Source organism: Amphiprion ocellaris, chromosome 2, assembly GCF_022539595.1.
Source record: "Amphiprion ocellaris isolate individual 3 ecotype Okinawa chromosome 2, ASM2253959v1, whole genome shotgun sequence".
Lineage (NCBI taxonomy): Eukaryota > Metazoa > Chordata > Actinopteri > Pomacentridae > Amphiprion > Amphiprion ocellaris.
This window is the reverse complement of record NC_072767.1, coordinates 32,136,399-32,159,927: the sequence shown is the minus strand read 5'-3', so window position 1 is coordinate 32,159,927 and position 23,529 is coordinate 32,136,399. Positions and strand designations below refer to the sequence as shown.

The 23,529-nt window shown below is 39.1% G+C and overlaps 1 protein-coding gene across 2 annotated transcripts in view; it reads right to left on the bottom strand.

The window, feature by feature from the left end:
• The window catches only part of rab6ba (RAB6B, member RAS oncogene family a), a 77,218-nt gene extending 55,814 nt beyond the window's left edge, over window positions 1-21,404 (bottom strand). Inside the window, exon 1 of one of the 2 annotated variants that reach the window (XM_035945825.2) lies at window positions 21,131-21,404. In XM_035945825.2, the coding sequence (XP_035801718.1) occupies window positions 21,131-21,200 (70 nt within the window). In that variant the 5' untranslated portion in view covers window positions 21,201-21,404. The remainder of the gene's footprint in view (window positions 1-21,130) is intronic. The other variant, XM_023264969.3, reaches the window with a different exon arrangement.
• Between the last annotated feature and the right edge of the window lie 2,125 nt (window positions 21,405-23,529).

Sequence of the window (23,529 nt, the reverse complement as noted above, 5' to 3'; positions counted from 1 at the left end):
GAAGGTGCCCCAGACAAACTGTGTGACCCTGCTTCATCATCACACACCTGAAACTATGCACAAAGCAAACACACATCTCAGAATACAGTGGCATCCACACTCATGGGTTTTCATTTAAAAATGTATAATGCTTGCTTAATTAGGGCCTAATATTTTGGAAACACTGCTAACTAGGTTTTAGTTTAAAACACTGGGATTGTGTTTAGCTTGAACAGGCAGAAAATGACGCTTCGATGATGCAGACACTTATGCTTGTTTCCTGATTGGGTGCTATCAGTCACCAGGTGTCCAGGTGAATCCCTATTGATTGGTCATGTCCTGTTGCATGACCCTTTTCCAGGAGAAAACAAAAACATCAGCCTGTACTACTTGCTTTAAGTAACAATTCCATCCAAAAAAATCTCGTCTGAGCAATAAATCCAAATTAAGCATTTGCAGACTTGCAGGATGAACACAGCCTCAGCACCAGTCTAATTATCCAGCTTTTTTTTCATGCCGTCTGTCAAATCAAGGTTGAAGATACCTAAAACAACCTGCCTCTGTGCTTATAACCACGTTTCTTGACACTGTAAGCAGTTGTCCTGTAATCATAGAAGAACTATAGGAAGACTTGATTGGGCTTATCTCTCTATAGCTTGCATAACTATATATAACACAAATTAGCATCTCTGCTATTCACTATGCTAACATGACAACAAATATTTTAAAAAGTCAGTATGATGCATGCTGCTGTCTCTTAATGTAATTCACAAAGGAAATGGAGGAGAATCTCATAAATTAACAATGGCAGTGAGACAACAACAAAAAATGAAATCTTCAGGCAAACGTTTTGCTTTGTGAGGTTTAACTGGCAGTACCATTCGAAATCTTCTGTTTTAACTGACATCTGGTGCACACTTATTATTTTCTTGCTAGTATAAACATATGTCGATTTCTTGTATCAAATACTGAAGCAGCAGACAGCTGAAATAGTCGTTGCATTGCATTCAGTGAATATGTATGTGATTAAAGTGTATTGTTGACCCAGAACAAGTCTTTAGCTTGGAATGTTACACTTCTCTACTGACCTCTATTTTAATTAACACTGAAAATGTGTTATGTAGGTAAATGTTAAAACCACTTTGCAGTTAAACATCTGTGAGTACGTTAGAGCATATATAGTGTACTGCTGTTCAAAAGGCCTCTCAGGATATTTTCATACAACATGTGTTCAGTTTAATTAATGCTCCTATAGCTCATGTAAATATTAAAGCCTTGGTCCACATACAGAGCTGTTTTCATTTGCCTGATTAGACCTCTTCTCATGACTGCGTGGGTGTTTACAGATGGACTGACTGACATCTTAGTGCACCTGTTAGACCAGGGCAACTTACACTTCTATTGTTCCACTAGCAAAGCGGCAACCAATGTCAACTTTAGCTGATGTCTGATCAGCCCCAAATGAAAACACCTGTGTAAATGTACCAGGGTTTTTATTACAAGTCAGCTAAATTTTTAAACAAGATAGAATCAAATTTACTCCAACAAACTTGGCTCCAAAGGCTGGCTACCACATATGCTTGGTAAAAGCAGTTCTTGTAGCTTGTTCTTTTACTTTCTCTGTCTGATTTTACCAGTGAGTGGTCGTGCAAATGTAACAAATCTGACCTCAGTCACATCAGGCAACTTTAAGTTGAATTCTAAATAAGGAAAGCGGCCAAGCACAGCAGTTGAGTACAAAGGGAAGAACCAAAAAAAGTGGTGCTTAAACCTGGTTACTGTCCTACTAGCTTCACTCTGTTTTATTCTAGTGAAACTGGCAATGGAAGCTGAAAGCATTACACATAAGGTATGTACTAGAACAGAAAGAAGTCCCAAGTTATCCAATTATATTTGTAACAAACTTCAGTAGCTAACCAGAGCTGCCACTTTTAACCCACATAACTCTAGGGATGGAAACACAGGTCTGTCTGTTGGTGATGAATCGTAATGACTTGGATCTAGGACTGAGTCATTATCTGCATTGACATTTTGTCACACTGTCATTACTGGAGATCACGACAGACAATCTGGATCTGATCACCTCAGGATGGATGGAGAGCATTAATTTTTGTCAATAAAGTCGCACAACACAACGGCAATGTAGAGGCTATAAAAATGGCTATCTTCAGTGCAACAGCTTGTTAATGACTGCTGACTGATGCAGTATTAATGTAGTATCACAGAGACTGAAGGTGAGGGTTAAGTACTGTGGGGTGCCATTATTTGGGATGTTTTCACTTAATGTTTTTCTCTGTTTTGAGTCACTGTTTAAATTTGTCTACACTTAGAAAATATTTGGTAAAGTTTGGGCACTAAAACTACTAAGTTTAATGAAAAGAGCAAGGTTTGGATAAAAATACACTGATGCAAACTCACAACTTCAGTTGTTTTCTAAATTGCTAGGATGTCGATTCTGCTAAAATCTTAAGCTTCTTACAACGTTCCTGCCTTTTTTTGTGTGTGAATAATACATTTTGCACTGTGGACTAACATATCTATCACATTGTTTTTGCCAAGTATGGGCTGTTTAATAACATGTCACAACAACCTGATGTATTGCTATGAAATTTGGTATATATTCATAACTGCACATAGGGCAATTAAAGAATTAACCGAAAAATTGCAATATGGCAAAGTGCAAATTCCACATTGTAGGAGCTGCAATTTTTCTATAAAGCTAAAATGTGTCATAACATATCTTTATAAAAGAAGTATTGTGGTACTATAAAGATGTCTCTACCTATAAATCATATTCTCTAGATATAAAGGAACATGCTTGTTATGCATAGACTATAGCAAAAATCCCATAATTATTTTATTTGTTTCAGTGGGGGGAAAAAAAGCAAAACCACTATGATTTATTTTAATAAAGTTTTTTGTATATTGTTCAGCTGAATCCCAATAGAATAAATTGCATTAACTTTGCTAATTGCTTGATTTTTCCTTGCCATCTTAAAGTCAGCATTGTTATTTGTCCAATACTTTGGTTTTACTTTGGCCAAACATCTACTAATGACTGACTAATGACATACTTATTAGCCTCAGCTGTACCGTCCGTTGAGTGCTAATTAGCACGTGTTGCATTGTTAGTATTGTCTTTTTTAACAGCATGCAAACATCAGCACTTAACTCAAAGAGCCACTGCTCTAGACTCTGTCTTGGTAAACAGCTGATACCAAAAGCCTGAACCAAGGTAGTTATGGGTTTTAAAGGAATTTTGTTTTTTTTTTTCTGTTTGGCATCTGTTGTATTTATGCAGACATGTTACAGTCCCTCTCTCTTCTCTGGCTACATGTGGCCACGCTTATTCATGTACACCAATCAGAATCAGACAGCAACAAATAAAGGCCATAACATGAGATTTGCAGTTATTGATATCAACAATCCATCGAGTATTGATTGTTTTTACAATGCGTGTCACATGGACTGCACCTGTAGAAAAATTGCAGTATGAAGTCCAAACAGGACACATCCATTTACCAATACCTCTGAATAATGAATGAATATGCTTTCAAACTCAACAAAGGCTGAGTCTCCCATACACACATAAAGCATTCAGAAAGCCATTTCAGCTCTTATGCAGCCTAATGAGGCATTTGACTTTACTAAAAGCAACAACACAACACAATAAGAGCACAATGACATATCCACGAAGGTGTGACACCAGCCTGGATATATATGACCCTTGTGGTGTTTGTGACTGCCTTGGGAGAGCAGGCAGAAGTCATATGTCTGCTGTTTGAGGCCAGAGGGCTTCAGAGAGACCAACATGATGCTTTAATGTTTAAATTAGATTTCATTCTCACAAGGCAGAGGGCAGCTGGAGGCTGGAGAAATGAAAACAGCATCCAAACAGGCTGCTGCTTTCATTTCCAGTCTTCCAGACACATGCTGTATTACTTCTACTTGCTAATATCAGATTCACTTGTGTTCTCAGTGTTGAGTACAGCAGATAAAAAAGTCCTAATTACATTATACACTCAGCTCAAATTAGCAGTTGTGGGGTTGACAAAGCAAATTTATGAAGCTGACTGGAAATACACAGAGCCTAGGAGCAAATGTTATTACTCAAATTAAAAACATACTGTGAAATATGTTGCACCGATCACTCATCGTTCCTGGTGTTAAAGAAAACAAGCAGAAGCACCTCGAAAGATGATAAATACAAAATATAGTAGTTATTGGCGAGGCTACCATCTATTAATCAAACTTATCACAAGATGGAACAGATCAGCATCCTAGTTGCTTAATAACTACGCAACCAATTTCCAATACTGCTGGGATTTAACAAGTCTCACACAAACGGCCAACAAAATGATATTTAACACTAAAAATATTATATAAATTCTTATATACTACAATGAAGTTGGGATCATGCCATCTGAAAACTTAAGACGTTGATAAAACATCTAAAAACCTTCAAACATCCCCAATTTTATTCTCCTGCATACATCTGGAAGGACAGCCTAAACTGCACAGGTACACACTTATTCATTTTTTTAGCTTAGATTATAAACTAAAGTTTTGTCCCTCTACATCACCATTAACCACCACTTCATCACTGCACACTAACTTGAACTACTTCCAGCACAGACTCTGTATGACTTCCTAGTGAACTGATTATAGTTACCAGTTAATTTAATTTTCAGTTTGAGCTCTAAAATTACCCTGTAGATATGACTAGGAGCCAGAATAAATAGCTCACTGACTGAAAGCTGAATTATAAATCTGTGCAGTTAGGGTAGTTTCCAGTAAACATGAGAGGAAAATGACTGATTGAACCCCATATCATTACAAAACTGACTGGAAAAACACTTCAAAGACTGGTGTGTCTTCAATACAACACCCTGCAAAGATTTATACCCTTTGTTGACTGTTAATTAACTGAAATGTCACTATCCAGGTGTCCAGAACACGCAATTTCCTTTGCTGTCAATGGAAAAACAAGGGCAGCGCAGGAATGTATTGGGTGATATTGACCAATGTGTAGTAGCGCTAACAGTGAGGTTCAGTTTTAATCATTTTGTGTGATGATGATGATGTAAATATACCACTTTAAGCCTCTTAATTTTCTCAGCAATCTTTTGCAAAAATTAATTTATGCTGAACTATTTGTAAACCAAGCTTGTCAAACCAGTACTGAATGTGCCAGTTAATGGTTAGATTTAGTCAACATGCAGCACTGTAAGACAGTTAGTTAAGCAGGAGAAACGCACTTTCGACCTTGACACATCTCAACCTGTCACACCAAGGATACCATATATCTTAGAAATAAATGTTTTTCAAGCACATGTTGACTTATATAAATTACGTTTAGCCATTTTATTACCCTGAAGGCTGAAACATTCCAAAACAAACTCAGCAACAGAGCCATCAGTTCTCAAGGCTAATAAACAGGGCAACATGGGCATCCCACTTGAGTCTACAAGCTCCTTGACCCTGGCACACAGCCAGAGACAATAAATAGTGCTCATGAGTGTACTGACAAACCAGTGGGTCAGACTGACTTGGCCTCAGCTTTTGGCTTGTGTGTTACACAAGCAAGAACAATTACATTCAGTCAATTCTAATTCAAATTCGGAATGTGGTTTTTCAAAAAGCTAAGATCATGAGTTGACACCACATTAAAGAGCAATTTGTGGGTGGAATTTTTACTAAATTTATGCTTGGTATTTCTTGGAAAGACTGTTTTAAGTTAATATATTTTATGAGACAAAGGCAGAAATTCAGCTTCAAAAGCATGCTTTTGTTCACAATATGTCATATTACGTCACAATAGGAACTCAGACCACTGTGCAGTAGTAGGTGGTAGTGAGTCTGAGCAGGCGTGGTTTAGAATGGTAGTTGTTTTTGTTAATTACCTGGTGTTTCACAATTTTTCATCATGGTGGAATACAGTATGATGAAGATCATCAGAACATTGAGTCCACATTTCTCCCAACAATAAATCTGCTTTCTTGCCAGGATCAGTTTTGTGCAAGTCATGAGACCACACTGCTGCATCTATCATGCAAAAATGTATGCAGTGCTCATTTTAGATAGGAGGATTATGTTACTGGAGATACAAAGACAGAAGTTTGAGAAGGAATGCTGAAGTCAAGGCATGTGAGACCGTTTGCTGATTTGGTTTCTTCAGTACACACAGCAGCTTCGGTTCCACCATCAGCAGCAGCTCTTGATTCTGGTGGCTGCATTGGTCACGGATTCAGCTTAATGGAACCTGTGCCCTGTAAGTATTCTTTTATGTTTGCAAACTTCTACATTAGTAAGCTCTCTCTCTCTCTCGTGTGACACCATAAAACAGCATTGATTTGTGTTAGACGAGTGAGATACGACTGATGCTCACACCTAGCCCAGTATTAAGTGGTCAGTACTAGTTGTGTTATATCCTGATCATCCCAGTTTACACAAAATTACGTTCCTGTAAAACTGAACTGCATTCTAATTATGTTTTGAGGGAAATGTATTTTCTGCCAGGTTAGGTTTGTTTGTAACATATCACAAATACGTTTCAAATCAATGTCTCTTCGCCATGTCTTTTACTGCTTCACCATCATTCCTTTTCAGCTAGCCAACCAAAGGATTTGTCACCTTGGTAAGCCAGAAAATTGAGGAGATGCTTCAAAAAAATTTCTTGCCAAACCTTAACCAAACTTGTAAAAGTGTCTAAAAAAGCACAATATTTTCCTAAACCTTAAACACCTAGCTTTTGTGCCTAAATCTAACCAGAAAGCAAGTGAAAACCAAAAGTAAATAAACAACTGAAAATGAAACTGAATTCAGAGATTGATGGTTTCTCGTCTATCAGGGGACAAGACAAGAGTCTTCTGGGTGAAAGTCAAGTTGATGGTTTATGCCACAGTGCAACTCTCCTACCTCCTAACTCACACGGGGTTGATCCTGATATGTGATAGCAAACTTTATGGTATTGTGATATAACATATTAGCTAATGTTATCAAACACTAACCAAGACACCTGCCCTGTTCTCCACTGGTTCTCTTCGTCACAATTTAATTTCTTCCTGATCCTTGTCTGCTCCTGGTCTCTGTTTCACCGAGCAGGCTCATAAATAATAAGGATGTGGCACTATATATACGTATAAATATACATTTTAAACCACTCCAGTCTCAAAGCTACTGTCAGGATCCACGTTTCCTATTATAAAACTGGAACTAGCTTGGTTGCTCTTCCTGTTGCAACATCAAGACCAAGTTGTGTTTTTGGAGATGGGCTTTATACTCTGTTACAAAAATTACTAAATACTACTGAAGTGCACATATACACTACAAGTCAAGAGATTGGACACACCTTCTCATTTAATGTTTTTCTTTATTTTCCTGACTATTTAAATTGAAGATTCTCACCAAAGGCATCAAAGCTATAAATGAACACATATGGAATTATGTAGTAACAAAAAGTGTGAAATAAGTCAAAACACGTTCTATATTTCAGATTCTTCAAAATAGCCACCCTTTGCTTTGAGAATGCCAAGAGTGTGTATTTGCACACTCTTGGCATTCTCTCAATGAGCTTCATGAGGTAGTCACCTGAAACAGTTTTCCAACAGTTTTGAAGGAGTTGACAGAGATGCTGAGCACTTGTTGGTCCTTCACTCTGCAGTCCATCTCATCCCCAACCATTGGGTTTAGGTCAGGTGACTGTGGAGGCCAGGTCATCTGATGCAGCTCTCCATCATTCTCCTTCTTGGTCAAATAGCCCTTACACAGCCTGGAGGTGTGTTTGGGGTCATTGTCCTGTTGAAAAATAAAATGATGGTCCAACTAAACGCAAACCGGATGGAAATGGCATGTCACTGCAGGATGCTGTGGTGGCCATGCTGGTTCAGTGTGCCTTAAATTTTGAATAAATCCCCAACAGTGTCACCAGCAAAGCACCCCCACACCATCACACCTCCTCCTCCATGCTTCACGGAGGGAACCACGCATGTAGAGACCACCCGTTCACCTTTTCTGTGTCGCACAAAGACACGGTGGGTGGAACCAAAGATCTTAAATTTGGACTCATCAGACCAAAGCACAGATTTCCACTGGTCTGATGTCTATTCCTTATTTTTCTTGGCCCAAACAAATCTCTCCTGCTTGTTGCTTTTCCTTAGTAGTGGTTTCTTAACAGCTATTTGACCATAAAGGCCTGATTGGTCGTCTCGTCTGAACAGTTGATGTAGAGATGTGTCTGTTACTAGAACTCTCTGTGCCATTTATCTGGGCTCTAATGTGAGGTGCTGTTAACTTGCCATTTCTGAGGCTGGTGACTCGGATGAACTTATCCTCAGCAGCAGAGATGACTCTTGGTCTTCCTTTCCTGAGGTGGTCCTCATGTAAGCCAGTTTCGTTGTAGTGCTTGATGGTTTTGTGACTGCACTTGGAGATATATTCAAAGTTTTTGCAATTTTCTGGACTGACTGACCTTCAGTTCTTAAAGTAATGATGGACTATTGTTTCTCATTAGCTGATTGGTTCTTGCCATAATATGGATTCTAACAGTTGTCAAATAGGGCTGTCAAATGTGTACCAACCTGACTTCTGCACAACACAACTGATGGTCCCAACCCCATTAAGAAGGCAAGAAATTCCACAAATTAACCTTGACAAGGCACACCTGTGAAGTGAAAACCATTTCAGGTGACTGCCTCAGGAAGCTCACTGAGAGAATGCCAAGGGTTTGCAAAGCAGGAATCAAAGCAAAGGGTGGCTACCTTGAGGAATATAAAATATAAAACATATTTCAAGTTATTTCACAAATGTTTGTTTGCTGCATAATTCCATATACCTTGCTTCATTGTTTTGATGTCTTCAGTATTTCTCTACAATGTAGAAAGTAGTAAAAATAAAGAAAAAACATTGAATGAATAGGTGTGTCTAAACTTGACTGGTAGTGTACACTCTTTTAAAAATAATCTAGTTTTTACTGCATTTCCCTATAATTCACCATCCTGCACGCTGCTCATTACAGACCCAATGTTAATTCCACCCAACACTACAAATCTGCACCTGCTCCCCTTGAACTGGCACTCAGAAATACTGACAATAAATAGATCTGACTAATCCTCTTAAAGATTTGTTATATACGGGCACAACAGACCTGAGTTTTTTATTATGACCAACTGACAAATGCACAAAGTGCATATTTCTTCATGCACAAGTTAAACCCCTGGGCTACACATGCAAATACAGTATTCCTGTAGTTTACGTGGTAAAAATGACTGGCAGAAAGACTATAGTGTAGCCTGATCTAGGCCACACTATATGTCAGATCATAAAAGCTGCACATTTGCTTGTTGGCAGGAACCCAACAGTCTGGAACATACTGCATACTGGGCCCAACAAAGAAATGCTGACTCGAGGTTGATCTCACACTATTTTCTAATTTAAGTTTCTAGTCTGTTTACCTGTGGGTCTTTATTCCACAGCAGAAACAAAACAAGCATTTGTAACCATTTTGTTTGAGATCAAGGATTGCCTTTGCTCCAAGGCTAAGCCCTCCCAAAGCTACAAGAATGTCTAGGACAAAACACAGTACATGAGCTAGTAAGGAATCATTCAGGAGGGAAATAGACAAAAAGATGAAAAACAAGGCCTGGAGAGGCCTTGTTGTCCATCTATGTACAAAGACAGGATGAGCTCTATAAAGGGCTGCGGAAAGACAGAAACACTAAAAAGAAAAAAATGTAATGTCTCTAAGAATAGCTGAATACGAGAACATCATGAGTAAGCATCAGAGGCCTCAGACTGGCCCTGCATTGCAGCGGCCCCACAGCATCTCTGCCACCTGTTTCTCTGCACGTCATCTGGTAGTGATTCATTTCTTTGCCTAGTGAGTTAGATAAAACACTCCCTACTATGTTAAACTGGAGTGATGAATGTTCAGCATGTCGCCACGCCATAAATCCTGGCAGGACCTTCTGCATGTTGCTACACTAGCATCTCAATGAGACAATATACTCTTACAGGCATCTCTTGTATTGAACAGTGCTTTAAAATAGTGACTTACAAAAGACTGTGCCAATGGACAATCAGATGTCACAACAGGGACTTAATGGGGGATTTTAATGATTATGTTTTTTAATGTTTTAATGTAAATGTCCAAAATTATTCATACCCCTTGAAAGATCGAGAAATTGCAGCCTCTATTCCATTCCAAATTATTCTTGTAATTTCTAATATGTTCTGGAGTATGCTATTGAGCTATAAACCAAGAACAGCTGATGTAGTAGTTTTTAAGTCAAGGCTAAACCAAAGAGCTTAGTGAGCTATTAGGCTCCATCAATGAGAGAGAGTTGTGCATTAAGGTTGTTCAAAAGATAAGGAAAGGCTATGAAGACATACTCAGGTGTTTTCAACTGTCAGTGGCCATTATGCAAACATAATAAAAAATAAAAGGAGTTTTACAATGTGACACATCTCAAAGGTTGGACACAGGGACATGGCTTTGATTTGGTAACAAAAGGAGAAGCCTTCAACTCCCCCCCCAAAGAAAACAATCTTCGCAGTCAAATATGGTGGTGGGAATGTAAAGCTGTAGGGGTGTTTTTCAGCTGATGGGCCTGACTTTCTTGTCAAAGTAAATAGCATCATGAGAGAAAAGGACAACATTAAAATTCTACAGGAAAACTTCAGTCTGCAGAGTAACGTGTCCTTGAACAGCGCTGGATCGTCAAACATGACAGTGATCTTAAACATTCAGCCTAGTCATCAAGAAATTGTTAATAGAAAACAATGCAATATCAGCATGCAATATCAACATTTGGGAGAGGCATAACCAGTTCAGACCAAAATCCCATTAAGAATCTGTGGCGGGAATTGAAGACCAGAGTGATTGCAAGAAAGCTTTACAACCACAAAGATCTACAGATCTTCACAATAGAGGCATGGAACAAAATCCCAGTGGAGACATGCAAAAAGATTGTTAGCAATTATAAGAAGTGTTTGATTGATTGATTTGATCTTCAGCACAATGTATTGCTGCCTTCTGTCATTTCAGCCAGAAGAAACTGATTGGAGAAATAAAAATTCACTACAAAATCAAAATGTGGCATGAGTATGAATAATCTGAGGCGTAACTATGTACAAAAACAGCTAAAAATTCATTACTTAAATTAAAAAAAAAAACAAAACAAAACACTGAACACTAGGTGAGGTAAAGGTTACAGCAGGCTGCACTCAGGCTACAGCAGCCCCATGATGAGGGCTCATCCGGGGAACTGGAGAAAGCACTGATGGAGACCTGCTGAACTCAGTCAAGTGTCACGTACCATGCTGGGTAAATAACTTCCTCCACAGTGGGGATTTTATTCACTGAGCCGTTCTGTTTGAGCAACTGGGATTATGTTTAAATAGGATTCTCTGTCTTTCTCCTTCGAGAGAGCTCACATTAAGCAAGAAGACAATCCATTTCTGAGACGTGCAATTCAGAGAGAATAGTCTGCAAACCGCTGAATAATGTGAGGCTCTTTAAAAGTTCCTGGATCCTTGTTAAAATTGATCTTTAAAACAGTAGGGTACGAAGTTGCATTTATAAGAGAGCAGCACCCACCCTTGCCGTTTTATTCCTGCTTTTTGTGAAAGTGTGTCGTCAGATGCTGCTCCCAAAATCTTTTCACTGGCACACAGATGGGTGGAACTGAATCAGACAGTTTCTCTACATCACTGCATGGGTAGCAGACTGATTTGTTTTATTCTGGGCAGAGTGTATAAGTGAGGCTGTGCTTTCCCATGGGCCTGTGGGAACACGCCCACTCAGCTGTGCAGCATATGTATATAGAGCTACCATCACTCTGCTTGGTATTCCTTGGCTGCAAACCAGCTGCTGCAGGACTGAAAGCACCTCTTAATAAGTCAGGAAATATTACATATTTCAAAAACACAAACCTACAGTCACCAATACTATTTTAGGCACTTCACTTTTTTATACACAGTTATAAATGTGTTGCAGGGTAAAGGTGGAGCAATTATGGAGAGGGATTGCTGTTTTTTAGCTAGTTAGCATATTTAGAAGGTTATAAAGTGCCAGATTTACCGTCTCTCTCACCCCCACCGCCCCCTTTCTTCCCATCTCCTCTTTTCCTCCTTTTTAACCTGTCCTGTGCAAATGTTCAAACGTGTATATTATACTAGAATAGTATTGTGTGAATCGGTCTAACCACTTTGTTAGTTTCCCATTTACAGAGCCATAGCCGCATACAAATACCAGATTTCTTTAAAGCACAACCACAAAACAGCTAGCAGACTTTGAGGAGAAACTCACTGAATTTGAAAAAACAGGTACTGGATATGAATTGTGTATTCCACCTTTAAGTACCAAAAGACTGGAAACTAGATTTATGATCTGACATAAGTGCATGTTGGACAGTTGGATACTTTTGGAAACCACCTGCTCCCCCACCTTCACAAAGTTGGACAGCAGCTGTCTGCGTCGCCTATTATCTGTAACCTTCAGTAAAAAAAAACAATCCAACATTCGCACCATCTTCATGCTGGAAGCATCCAGCTGTGCAGGTGTGACACAGGAGTCAGTATTGAACATATTTGATTTTCGATGTTGAACAGCATATCATAAAAAGTAGTTCTAAAAGACCACAAACTGACACACAGGGTCTACAGCTGTTTCCTCTGGGCGTTGACGCTAATGGTTATGCCAGCATGCTCAAATATGCACAATGATAATGCTACAATGGTGATGTTAAAGCACATATAACTGAGTTTTGTCGATATTTCAGTCTCGATCAAAGTGGTGAAGCTACCAATTGACCTACAGGCCAGCATTAACATTCCCAGAGCTGACATGTCATGTGACTATTTTATTTTTAATTTTTATTCAATTATGTTCTTACTGTATTTGTCCCAAGTATTCTCCTTAATTATTAAGTGTATTGATCCCATACGTGACTGATTAATTGACTGATTGATATAAAGATGTGTGCCCGGGTTGAGAAAACATCTGTTCTAACCTTAAGCCACAGACAAAAGGCCCAGCTCAGCTGCCCATTAACGGGCAGCCCCATTAATGGGCAGCTGAGTCAATCAATAACAGATCAAAGCTGTCAGACAGCCACTTCCTTAATCTATAACAGAAGAACAGCACTTGCCGGGAAGACGCAATTAGATGTGAGATGAAAGAGATGACCAGTTATCTTCAGATGCAGGTAGATTATCAGATGTTACAACTCCTGCTGAGGTAATGAAGGCTGGACTCAATCTTCAAGTCAATACTGATAAAATATCTTCAGTCTCTCATTCAAGGAAAATCCTATAAACTAAAGGTCTGGTAACAATGTTTACTGCACAGTTCTTGGCTGTACCACAATAAAGGATTAAATTTTAGAGGAGTGTCAGGATGTTGGGACAGATGGACACCGAAACCAGTGCCTATCTTTAGCATCCTTTTACTTAATAACAGGTTCAGTCAAATTAGAGATTGTTAGAAGGGTCAGTCTGTTGCAGTCTAGCAGTACATGCCGTTACACAACTAGTTCATTTACCACAAGGCTAAACACAGTTATCCCATAATTGCCCAACTGCAAGTATTGCAGTAGGCCATGATCATTTTTCATAATTGTACTGTTTCATTTACCCCCTGGATGAGTGTGATATTTCAGTAACTATTTCTACATAGCTCTCCATGTTTGCACCACCTTCTTCTGCTATGGTTTAATGGCACCATGCAGAACATGCATCTATTCTCAGCTGCATCTTTAAGGAGCGCACTTTACTTTTGAAACTGTCACATCAATATGGCACTTTGTTTTATGTCATTATGATTCGTCAAGCCAAGACAGTAAACTTTAAAAATGAACAGAGGAAAAATTAATACATTTAAAAATTCCAGTGTGGCAGATAAAAGAAGGAGAGTGAAGAAGAACGTTCCCAGCTGAAAGTCAGCCAAAGATAGTGGTTCGTGCCTCAAAACTAAATTTGCAAATATCTCATCATGGTCCAGTAGTTGGCCATTCTGTCATTGGGTATTTGTATATAGCCCTGGCTCTGTAAATGGGAAACAAACAAAGTGGCTGCTCCACACAACACTATTTCAGTGTGGACCTTCGTGCTCCTGCACAGGACGAGGTAAAGGAAATCTTGCTCATTAACTATGTAAATATGCTAACTGGTGCTTCTATGCTTCTCCACTTTTTATATCCTCATTCAGTCTACAAAAACTCGGTAGGCTTGTCATTTGGAGATCTTTTGTGAAACACAATGTTATAAAAATTGACTTTGGATTTTAAGAAGGTGGCAGCATTTTCTTTGCTTTGTTAGCAATATTTTTGCTTGACAGACCTGCAGCACTGTAGTGAAGAAAACAGAGCAAGCAGTGATTTCTTGGAGTTGAAGATATCTGAATGGTGAAATGGCTTTTAATCATCTGGAGGTGTTTTACAAAAGCCTCTGTATCAATGTCACTCCTACCTGGGAAAATTCAACAGATGATGACATATTCTTACTATTAGCCTGGTAGATACTCTTTGCAGTTAGGTACTATAATGTTAAAACCACCTAAATATAGAGGATGATTTAAATGCTAGTGTTCTAAATAAATCACATGCAGGCGGGTTTCCAAAGATGTTATATAAAGTTTGAAGTAGCGGGAACATTTGTGACGAAAGGAATACAACAAACAAACCAGCCCACATGAAAATCCCAGCAGTGTTCTCAACACATTTCATCTACAACCACCTCTGATTCACACAGCAAGAAATTTTCATCATCTAATGTATGTCTGTTACTGTGAAGAAATGGGTGCACATCTACACATCAAGTCCTGGAGGCAGCTTTTGGAAATCAGTTTCAAATCAAACCTGACAGGTTCTTGCCTGAAATGGGCCAGAGCCTTGCATACTAATACACGGAAATGCATCATATCTAACATGAATTGAAAGATGAGTCCACTGCACTACCTACACTAGAAAAAAAGACTGCATCAGTAGTTTGACTTGGCTTCAGTTACTGTAGGATTTTTTCTCTTACCTCTGCTTATCGTTGTGCAGTTTCTGTGTAGAAAGCTGCATGTTACACACATCAGTGTGAAAATATGTAGTATCCATATCTGCCTTTGTCATTACAAACCCTCAGTGGGGAACTGTGTCGACTGCTCCCTGGCCGGGCCAGCCAAAACCCAGAGTTTCATTTGCTCTGAAAACTGTTTCATGGAGACACAGTGATTGATGCATTAGACAACCAACTAAAAACTATTCTGAAGCATATTGGTCCAGTGATTCAGCAGTATTTTGAAGCCAGCCTGAGTCGGTGCGATGGCAATCTCTGTGTAGTAAAAGACAGAAGATGGCATTTTGATTCAGTGAGCAAATCTCACAGCAGCCATGCGGATGCATCGACCAAATGTATTTCCATCTGTTTGTCTGAGGTGAAATGAAGCATGCAGCAGGGGATTACCTCCAAACAATTGGCTTTTACAAAGTACCACAGTGTACTGCTCCTTTTAAAACTAGCTTATGACCAAACATGTATGACACAATAAATGCAGATCTGAGGTATTATAACAACGACCTGGTTGATTGCTCTCGGGCTGGAGCTGTCAAAATGCTGCTTCCGCCAGGAGCGTGGGCACACAGACTTGGAAACAGCTCATTGGCTCGCTCAAAGCCTTCAGCTTTGTCAAGGAAATCTTTAGCCAGGCCTCTTTGTACAGGGAGTGTAGAAAACACCCAGAGAAGTATGCAGGAGGAGAGACTTCCTGACAGCTCATTTAACATTCTGCCTGCTTCCACCCACTTAATCTGGAGCCCCCACCTCTCTGACGTTAGCTGATTCTTTTATGAACAACAGAACATCATGCCATCTTTCCCTTTATAGACACATTTTTCCAACACTTCCGCTATTATGGGACTTCACTGTGTACAGAAACTCTCAACCCAGAAAGAACAAGTGGTCTTTTCACAGCAGGCTCGGTGCTGCGGATGCCCCTGTTCCTGACATACTTGAGTCCAGTCGTGTACATTAATAAATGATAGTGGCAGAGCTGACGGGATTCACGCCCGACTGGGCACCAGCTGCAATTATAGCAGACAAGTCAGACAGACACAGCTCCACTGGAGACGACCCAACCAAACAAGAGGCTGGCGGCAGGGCACTGCCACTGTCTGGATGGTTGACAAATAAAGTCCCTTTGCACTGATAACAGGCACAGACGCGACTCCTCCAGACTGGCTAGGACACCTCAGTACAGACCTACGGGGTCTTCGGGGGCTTTAGAGCTCAACAACCCACAACATTTTACCAAAGACACTACAGAATGAGGCCAGCCAGAGCATCTAACCTTCTAAAGCCTGACAAACCTCAAAAATAGCACTGCACAAGATCACAATATGCACAACACTAAAACACTCACACCCATCTTATTTTTAATGATTATCTACAAGAGAAGTCTGTGTGATAGAACAGCATTTATTCCAATTCAGAAGTTAGGCTTTAGCTGAGATTTTTCTTACTTGAAATTAAATGCAGTGTCAGTTGTATGGAAATATTTTAGCCACAGACTTCTGTAGCGTTTAATGACGTATTCATTACAAGCTGCAGTCTAATGTGGCATTCAAGCTATATGGCAGTTTTTAAACAAATCACCACTATTACAAATATTGTGTGTTGTCAAATATACCTATAATAGCTTATGGAATGGCTTATCGAACTATGGGTTAAGAAAATTGTTGACGATTTACATCCCTATTCCATTGCAGGAGAAAGGAGTTCTACACCAGTCTTACTGTCCACTTTATAATAAGTACTTCCTATTAAAAAAAATGCTATTTACAGCACAACTGCATTTTTCTCAACAACCTCAAAACAATGATCAGATCGCAGTGTTGTGGCCACAGACTGCATCTTATCCATGCTGTATTTACTAAGCTGTTTTTTGATATCACAGAAAAACAAAATATTGCAATGTCAGTTTTTCCAATATCATGAAGGCCTACAAATCATAGTATCTCATTTTATAAAATCTGACAAAACTCCAAGATTACATTACAACCCAAAGTGTCATCTCACTGATAAAACAGCAGTTGCCTTAATTAGGTGACAGTAAGGTTAGCTGTAATTATAGGAAATGCTGAGTCTGTAATCCTTTATTATGCATCATGGGAGAAACACATTAAACACTGCAATTCGATAGCATGTGTAGCATAAAATATGTTTCATTGCAACAGAACAGACAGAAAGAAACATGAATATAAGCCATCCTGTCAAAATGTGTGAGTAAACAAGCCCTAAAACGTCATCCTTTAACACCAGACGCTAATGAGCAGTGAGTGCAAGCCTGTAACAAATTTAAAAGAAGTTTCCCCATTATGGAATTTAATTACTAAGTGGCTCACATTGCTTATGATATGAAATGATTCACTGATGAGAAATGTTCCTCATCAATAATTCAGGCCTTTTGTAAGTTAAAACCAGTTCATGTTCATGTAAGACTATCACGTCTTCCAGATATTAAAAACCACAGAGTGAACACAAAAGCATATGACTGCTTATTCTGAATCCAAATGATTGTAAAGACAAACCAATTGTATTTGAACTATAGAGGCTTTATGCAGTTCACAAAAATATGAAAAATACACTAAAATCAACTTATATTCCTTTACTAGATATTTTATGCCACTCAATCTAAAATCCTGAAATTTAGTTTGCTACTTTAACAGAAGACAAAATGGTGTCTCTTTATATGCCGAACCTGACCATAATTTATCACGTCAAAACATTCAGCTGGCTTTGTGGTCTGGTGAATACCGTTCACTCCCTGATATTATGTTTGTGCAATCAAATCCCCTTTGGCTTGTTGCTTGGCGCTTAATATCACAAAATTGCCCAAGAGTAAAGCACAACTAACAGGGATTAAGTGTGTCTATTTTATATATACGTCATCTAATTTATTTTCATTTAGAGATGAAAGCACTGTGAAAAGACAGAGGGGGGCATGTTATTAGTTTTATTGCTTACAAAAGAGCAGTATGAAGCATCACATCTAATAACTTTTGATAGAAAACAAACCTCTGAATGCACTGCAATCTGTTCTAACAAAGGCTACAACTGATTATTTCCTTCACTCATTGCAAAGGCAGCACAATTAATCCAATATTAATCTTGATCGCTGGCTTCCAGCAATTAAATGAACATGATCGACTGCAATATTGACGTTTAAAAGTCATGCTCTGCTCATAGAAATTCAGCCGAAATCAAGCGCTCCGTAAAGTAAGAGCCAGCTAACAGGGAATGAACAAGATGGTTCATGCTGTGGTATTTCACTGTTCTGTGACGGTTCCTCATTTGGTTGGCTATTAGACAACATAAATTAGGTATTATTTAGATAATAAGTATGCCACACGGCTGTAAATGAACCATTATTCAATTTAATGCATGACCCCACTATACTGGATGATCAATAGGACCTACAGGAGGACTGAACTGTGACTAATGTGGTTCATTTGGCTGCTGAAGACCTCTGAATTGGACCATAAAACAGACCTGGCCCGTTCAAACAAAAAATAAAAATATACCTAGACATTCAAATCATGTCTCAGTCAGCTCAGTGTAATCTTGTGGAAAACAATTTTGTTGGCTCAGAAGAGGAGAAGCTTTTGACAGTCTGAGGGTGTGGGCAAGTGAAGCTTGGGATGGAACAGAACCCAGAGGATGAGTTTCCACATGAATGTTTTATTTTGTGTCATGCTTGGATTTTGAAACTCAGACTCAAAGAGAAGGTCAGGATTCAAAACAAACTTGCTCAGCCTCAGCAGAAGAGCTGCAGCGATTAATCGATTAGTTGTCAACTGTGAAGTTAATCATCACATAAACCGTAGAAGAGATGATTTGAAAAGTTACATTAAAGCGGAAGTGAAACCTACGTCCTTCATAACAGACAGAAGGGGGCGACTGCTTCGGATGCAAAAAATAGTCATGGTGTAGAAGCATATGAGGAAAATGACCCCACTCCTAACTTAATTTAGAACATTATAACACTGCTATGATATTATCCTAATGAGTTTAAGGTCTTGACTGCTAGTTTCAAGGGTTTAAAGGTTTTCATTTTGTAAACTATGATCCCATTTAGACAAAATAGATGATAAAGCATGACATGCTTCCAAATTGTTACCATAATGTCATATAAACAGTCAGATGAACAAGCTCGCTTGTTACATCTGGTTTCAAATTCAAGATGGCAACAGCCAAACAGCAAACTGAGGCTTTAAAACAGGACTCTCAAGTCCAGTGGGTAACATCATCCATCCATCTGCCTTAAATTTTAATCTTTTTTTAACTCCAACTCACCGTTTTATAGGCCAAACAACTGATCGATTAATCACGAAAATAATCCTCTGATTCCATATTTCCAAATGTGAATATTTTCTGGTTTCTTTACCTTTTCATGCCATTAAATTGAGTTTAAGTTGCAGACAAAATGAGACATAATCATGAAAACATAATCAACTATAAAAATAATCATTAGTTGCTTCCGTAGTTCCTTGATTATTAATAATCACTATAGGCTTTGGTAAGACTAAGCAGGAGAGCTGCCATGATTAATCAATTAACTGATTAGCTGTCATCTATTATATTATACCCTTATCATTTGAATAATCGATTAATCAATCTGACTATTTTTTTAGGAGAGAAAAGTCAAAATTCTCTGACTACAGTTTCTTAAACATGAAATTTCTTTACTCTTCTGTGACATTTCATTTAATATTTTTTGGTTGTGGACAAATCAAAACATTTAACGACATCATGCTGGGTTGCGTGAAACACTGATTGACTTTTTAAAGTATCTTCTGTCATTTTACAGACCAAACTGACTGATTAATTCAGAAAATAATCATTAGTTGCTTCCTTGGATCCAGTATAACAAATTATCAGTATTAGCCTTGAAAAAAACAAGACAGTGAACCCCTATTAAAATTCATAGAATAGATCTGTGTTCAAAAGCATGGATTTGGTCTGCCTGAGCAGCAGGGCAACTATTAAATGTATCCCCTATGTCCATAATCAGTTCTGTTGTCTAAATTCTCTGATTCCAGCTTCTTAAATATCAGGTTTCTTAGTCCTCTGTGACATTAAATTCGATATTTTTGGGTTGTGGACAAAACAAGACATTTGAGGACATCATCTTGGGCATTTGGAAACACTGATTGACTTTTTTAAATTTTTTTTTAATTTTTTGGTATTTTACAGACCGAACAACTGACCCAATTAATTATCAGTTTTGGCCTTGTAAAAAGCATGTGACAGTCAACCCTTATTAAAATTTATAGAGCACACATCCGTGTGCAGAAACATGGACTCGGTCTGCCTGAGCAGGAGAGCTGCAATTATTAATCGAGTAATTCATTAGTTGTCAACTATTACATTTAGCCTCAACTATGTGTACAATCAGTTAAACTGTGGTGTAATTCTGAAAGAACAAAAGCAGTCTAAATTCTCCGACACCAGTTTCTGATATGTGAGGTTTCTTTACTGCTCTGTGACATTAAATTGTATATTCTTAGACAATAGACGACATTTGAGGATGTCATCGCGGGCTTTGAAAAACACTGTTCGACATTTTTCACTATTCCAGACATTTCACAGAGCAAGCAACTAATGAATTACTCGAGAAAATGAAGATGATTGAAGGTATTGGATAGTTGCAGCCTTACTCAGCAGGCAGACTGGAACAATACCAGGGCAGAGACTGCAGCCACACAACTTATCGCCACTGACAACCTGGGTGTGTCTCAACACACAGCAATATTTACCAACTTGTACCATCCACAGCAGCATCAGACCTGGAGCTGCACACACTCTCATTTAGCGAGCATTTACAAGTAAATAGTCACAGCTTGTCCTGGCTGTTTCAAACTAATATCCGGCGTTACGGGGCGGACGTTAAAGCCACTTAAACTTAGGGACTGCTGAGTGAAGCTGGTATTTTGGTTAAAATAACGCCCTCCGCTGTCACTTGTCACATTTCTTCTTCAGTTTTAAACACCACAAGTCACGACCAGCTAGCTAACCGTCTCCAGCCTGAAGAACTTGCCGCCCGGCCGGTAGGTGCCTCACTTGTCACCGAAAACGAACTTGTTGGTAGAAATTAAACGCGTCTTACCGCTTTGCTCCCCGAGAAAGACCAGTTTGAATTTTCTTAACGGGTTCCCAAAGTCGCTGCCAACGGACATTTTGAGGTGGAAGAGGGGGGACTACGGTCGCCGGAGGACGGTCTTGGTGTAGTTGTGAGCTCCCACTCGAGTTCGGTGTTGGTCGGCGGAGATGCTGGATGGAAAAGGCGTCGGTGCTGCTTCTCTCTCTCTCCGTGACGGGAACGTTGCTGCTGCTGCTGCTGCTGCTGCACCGGGCCGTGACGCTTCGGCTGGAGGCTTCTGCGCATGCGCCCATCCAAGCTGGACTGACAGCCGTGATATAAAATGACGTCATGTGAGGAGTGAGCAGGGAGGCAGTTTATGTCTAAACTGCTGCTGGGAGCCACTTTTATCTCATTTTCTCAGCTCAGCACAGATTATACAGGCACTGCCACGCATGCAGGTGTCTGGCAAATCATTTTACACACATTGTACACAAGAGACTCAGCACACTTTTTTATATATAAAGTTAGGACACTTGTAGGCCAAAAAATTACCAAAAACAATGCAGAGGACACAACTACATCCTAAATTCTAGTCAGGATTGAGCTCCAAAACATACGTTTCTCTCTAAATTGGCCATGCTCTGTAAAACAAATAAACACACAAACAAATAAATCTGACAGCAAGGGTGCCATTAAAAAAAAATTAACAGCTCTAATGTGCAGCTGTCCCTTAGATGTAAGTGGGCAGTTTCTATACTGTATTGATCTGTATAATAAATATATTAACACGCATTCAACAGTTTTCTACAAGCATTCCTGTTTTGCATCATTTGCAGTAGCAGTAGATCAGTCCTGGGGTTAGTCGTTACCAAGTTGGACTGGAATGGACGATCTTCATGAATTTTTGTCCTCTAAAAGTGCTTGAAATTGAAAGATGGTTCAGGCCCAGTGTCCTGATGAAATTGTCATTACATGTTCTACGTCTAAGATTTTTCCACACAGGGAAAAATAAACACTTGCTATGCTTCATCTCTGAGCTGTGGTTGCAAATCAGCAGCTAGATCTTCCACTTAACTTACTATGCTTGCCGTTTTTCAGGGCATACAACGTGGTAAACTAGTTTTTCATAAAATCACCCTTTGAGAATGGCCACCTAGATTTCCCCGTTTCCTCTGCTACACTTATACTTGCTTTTACAGCTCTATCACTTTGAGATTTGGCTTTTAAGAAACATATTTTGCTGTAGTTGCATGCCTCTTTTCAGTTCAGGGACTTTCTGAGAGATAGATGCAAATTAACTAAAAGGGGACTTACAACATCCTAAATTGAACGTACATGACCCCAAAGACATGCAAAACAATCAGAATGGGCCACAAACTGACCAAAATGGGACAAACAAACGAAAAAACGAATGACTAAACTAAATCTGGACAACCACAAAATGACCAAAACAGGACACAAAATAACCAAAGATACTTAGAATGGCAATAAGAGGTGTAGAACAATCAAAAGCATACAAAGTGAACAAAACGAGACAAAAAACATGACCATAATGAGATATAGTAGTAGCACTGTTTCCTCTAAGCTGCGCGCGTGCGCAATTGCGCACTGCTGACAAGGTCTCCACGCACAGAAAATCTGCGCTGCGCACAAAAAAATAATAATCCAACCTAAATTGTAAATAAAACAAACACGTAACAATTCATTCTGTGCTGTTTTTCAATGTGAGTCAGTGAGTGACCGGTGACTGGCTGCTGCAGCCAATGATGCTATTCACATACGTATTTACCACAGACTGTATATAATGGTATTTACGCAGCTAATCAACGTCAGGCGTCCTTATGTGCAGCTACCGTTGTTCTCAAAAGCCACGATTCCACAAGCACCTACTCGGCGCGGTGCGGCTCGGCTCGTCTTTGTTTGCGAGCGTAGTTAGGTAAAGTTGGCAAGATATTCACAGATTCGGACTTCCGGCCTCACTAACTCATGGGATATACGTTGTAAAAACATAAACAATGCCTCTTTCAAATCGTTGTAAGCTAGACAATGTGCTACAAGGCCAGTGTTATCAAAAGTCGCTGTCTTTCAAGCTGCAGAAATAACATTGATGTCTATGAGCAGCCGGCTGTGCGACGAGTGAACAGGGACCGTCTGCAAATAGCAAAACCGCTGCAACAGCGAAGAGAGACACTACACAAATATTCAATAACTTAACTTTTATACACTGTAGCGTCACCAAATTTACTGGAGCCATCAATTGTGTCTTGCTGGTCATACTACAAGTCTTGGTTTGATACTAAATTCAAAATCTGAATGTTAAGGAATTTTCATTATTTAATTATTATTTTATTAGTCATAAAATTCAATAACTTCACTCATGAATTGTAGTATCACCAAAATCACTGGAGCCTTCAATTATCTCC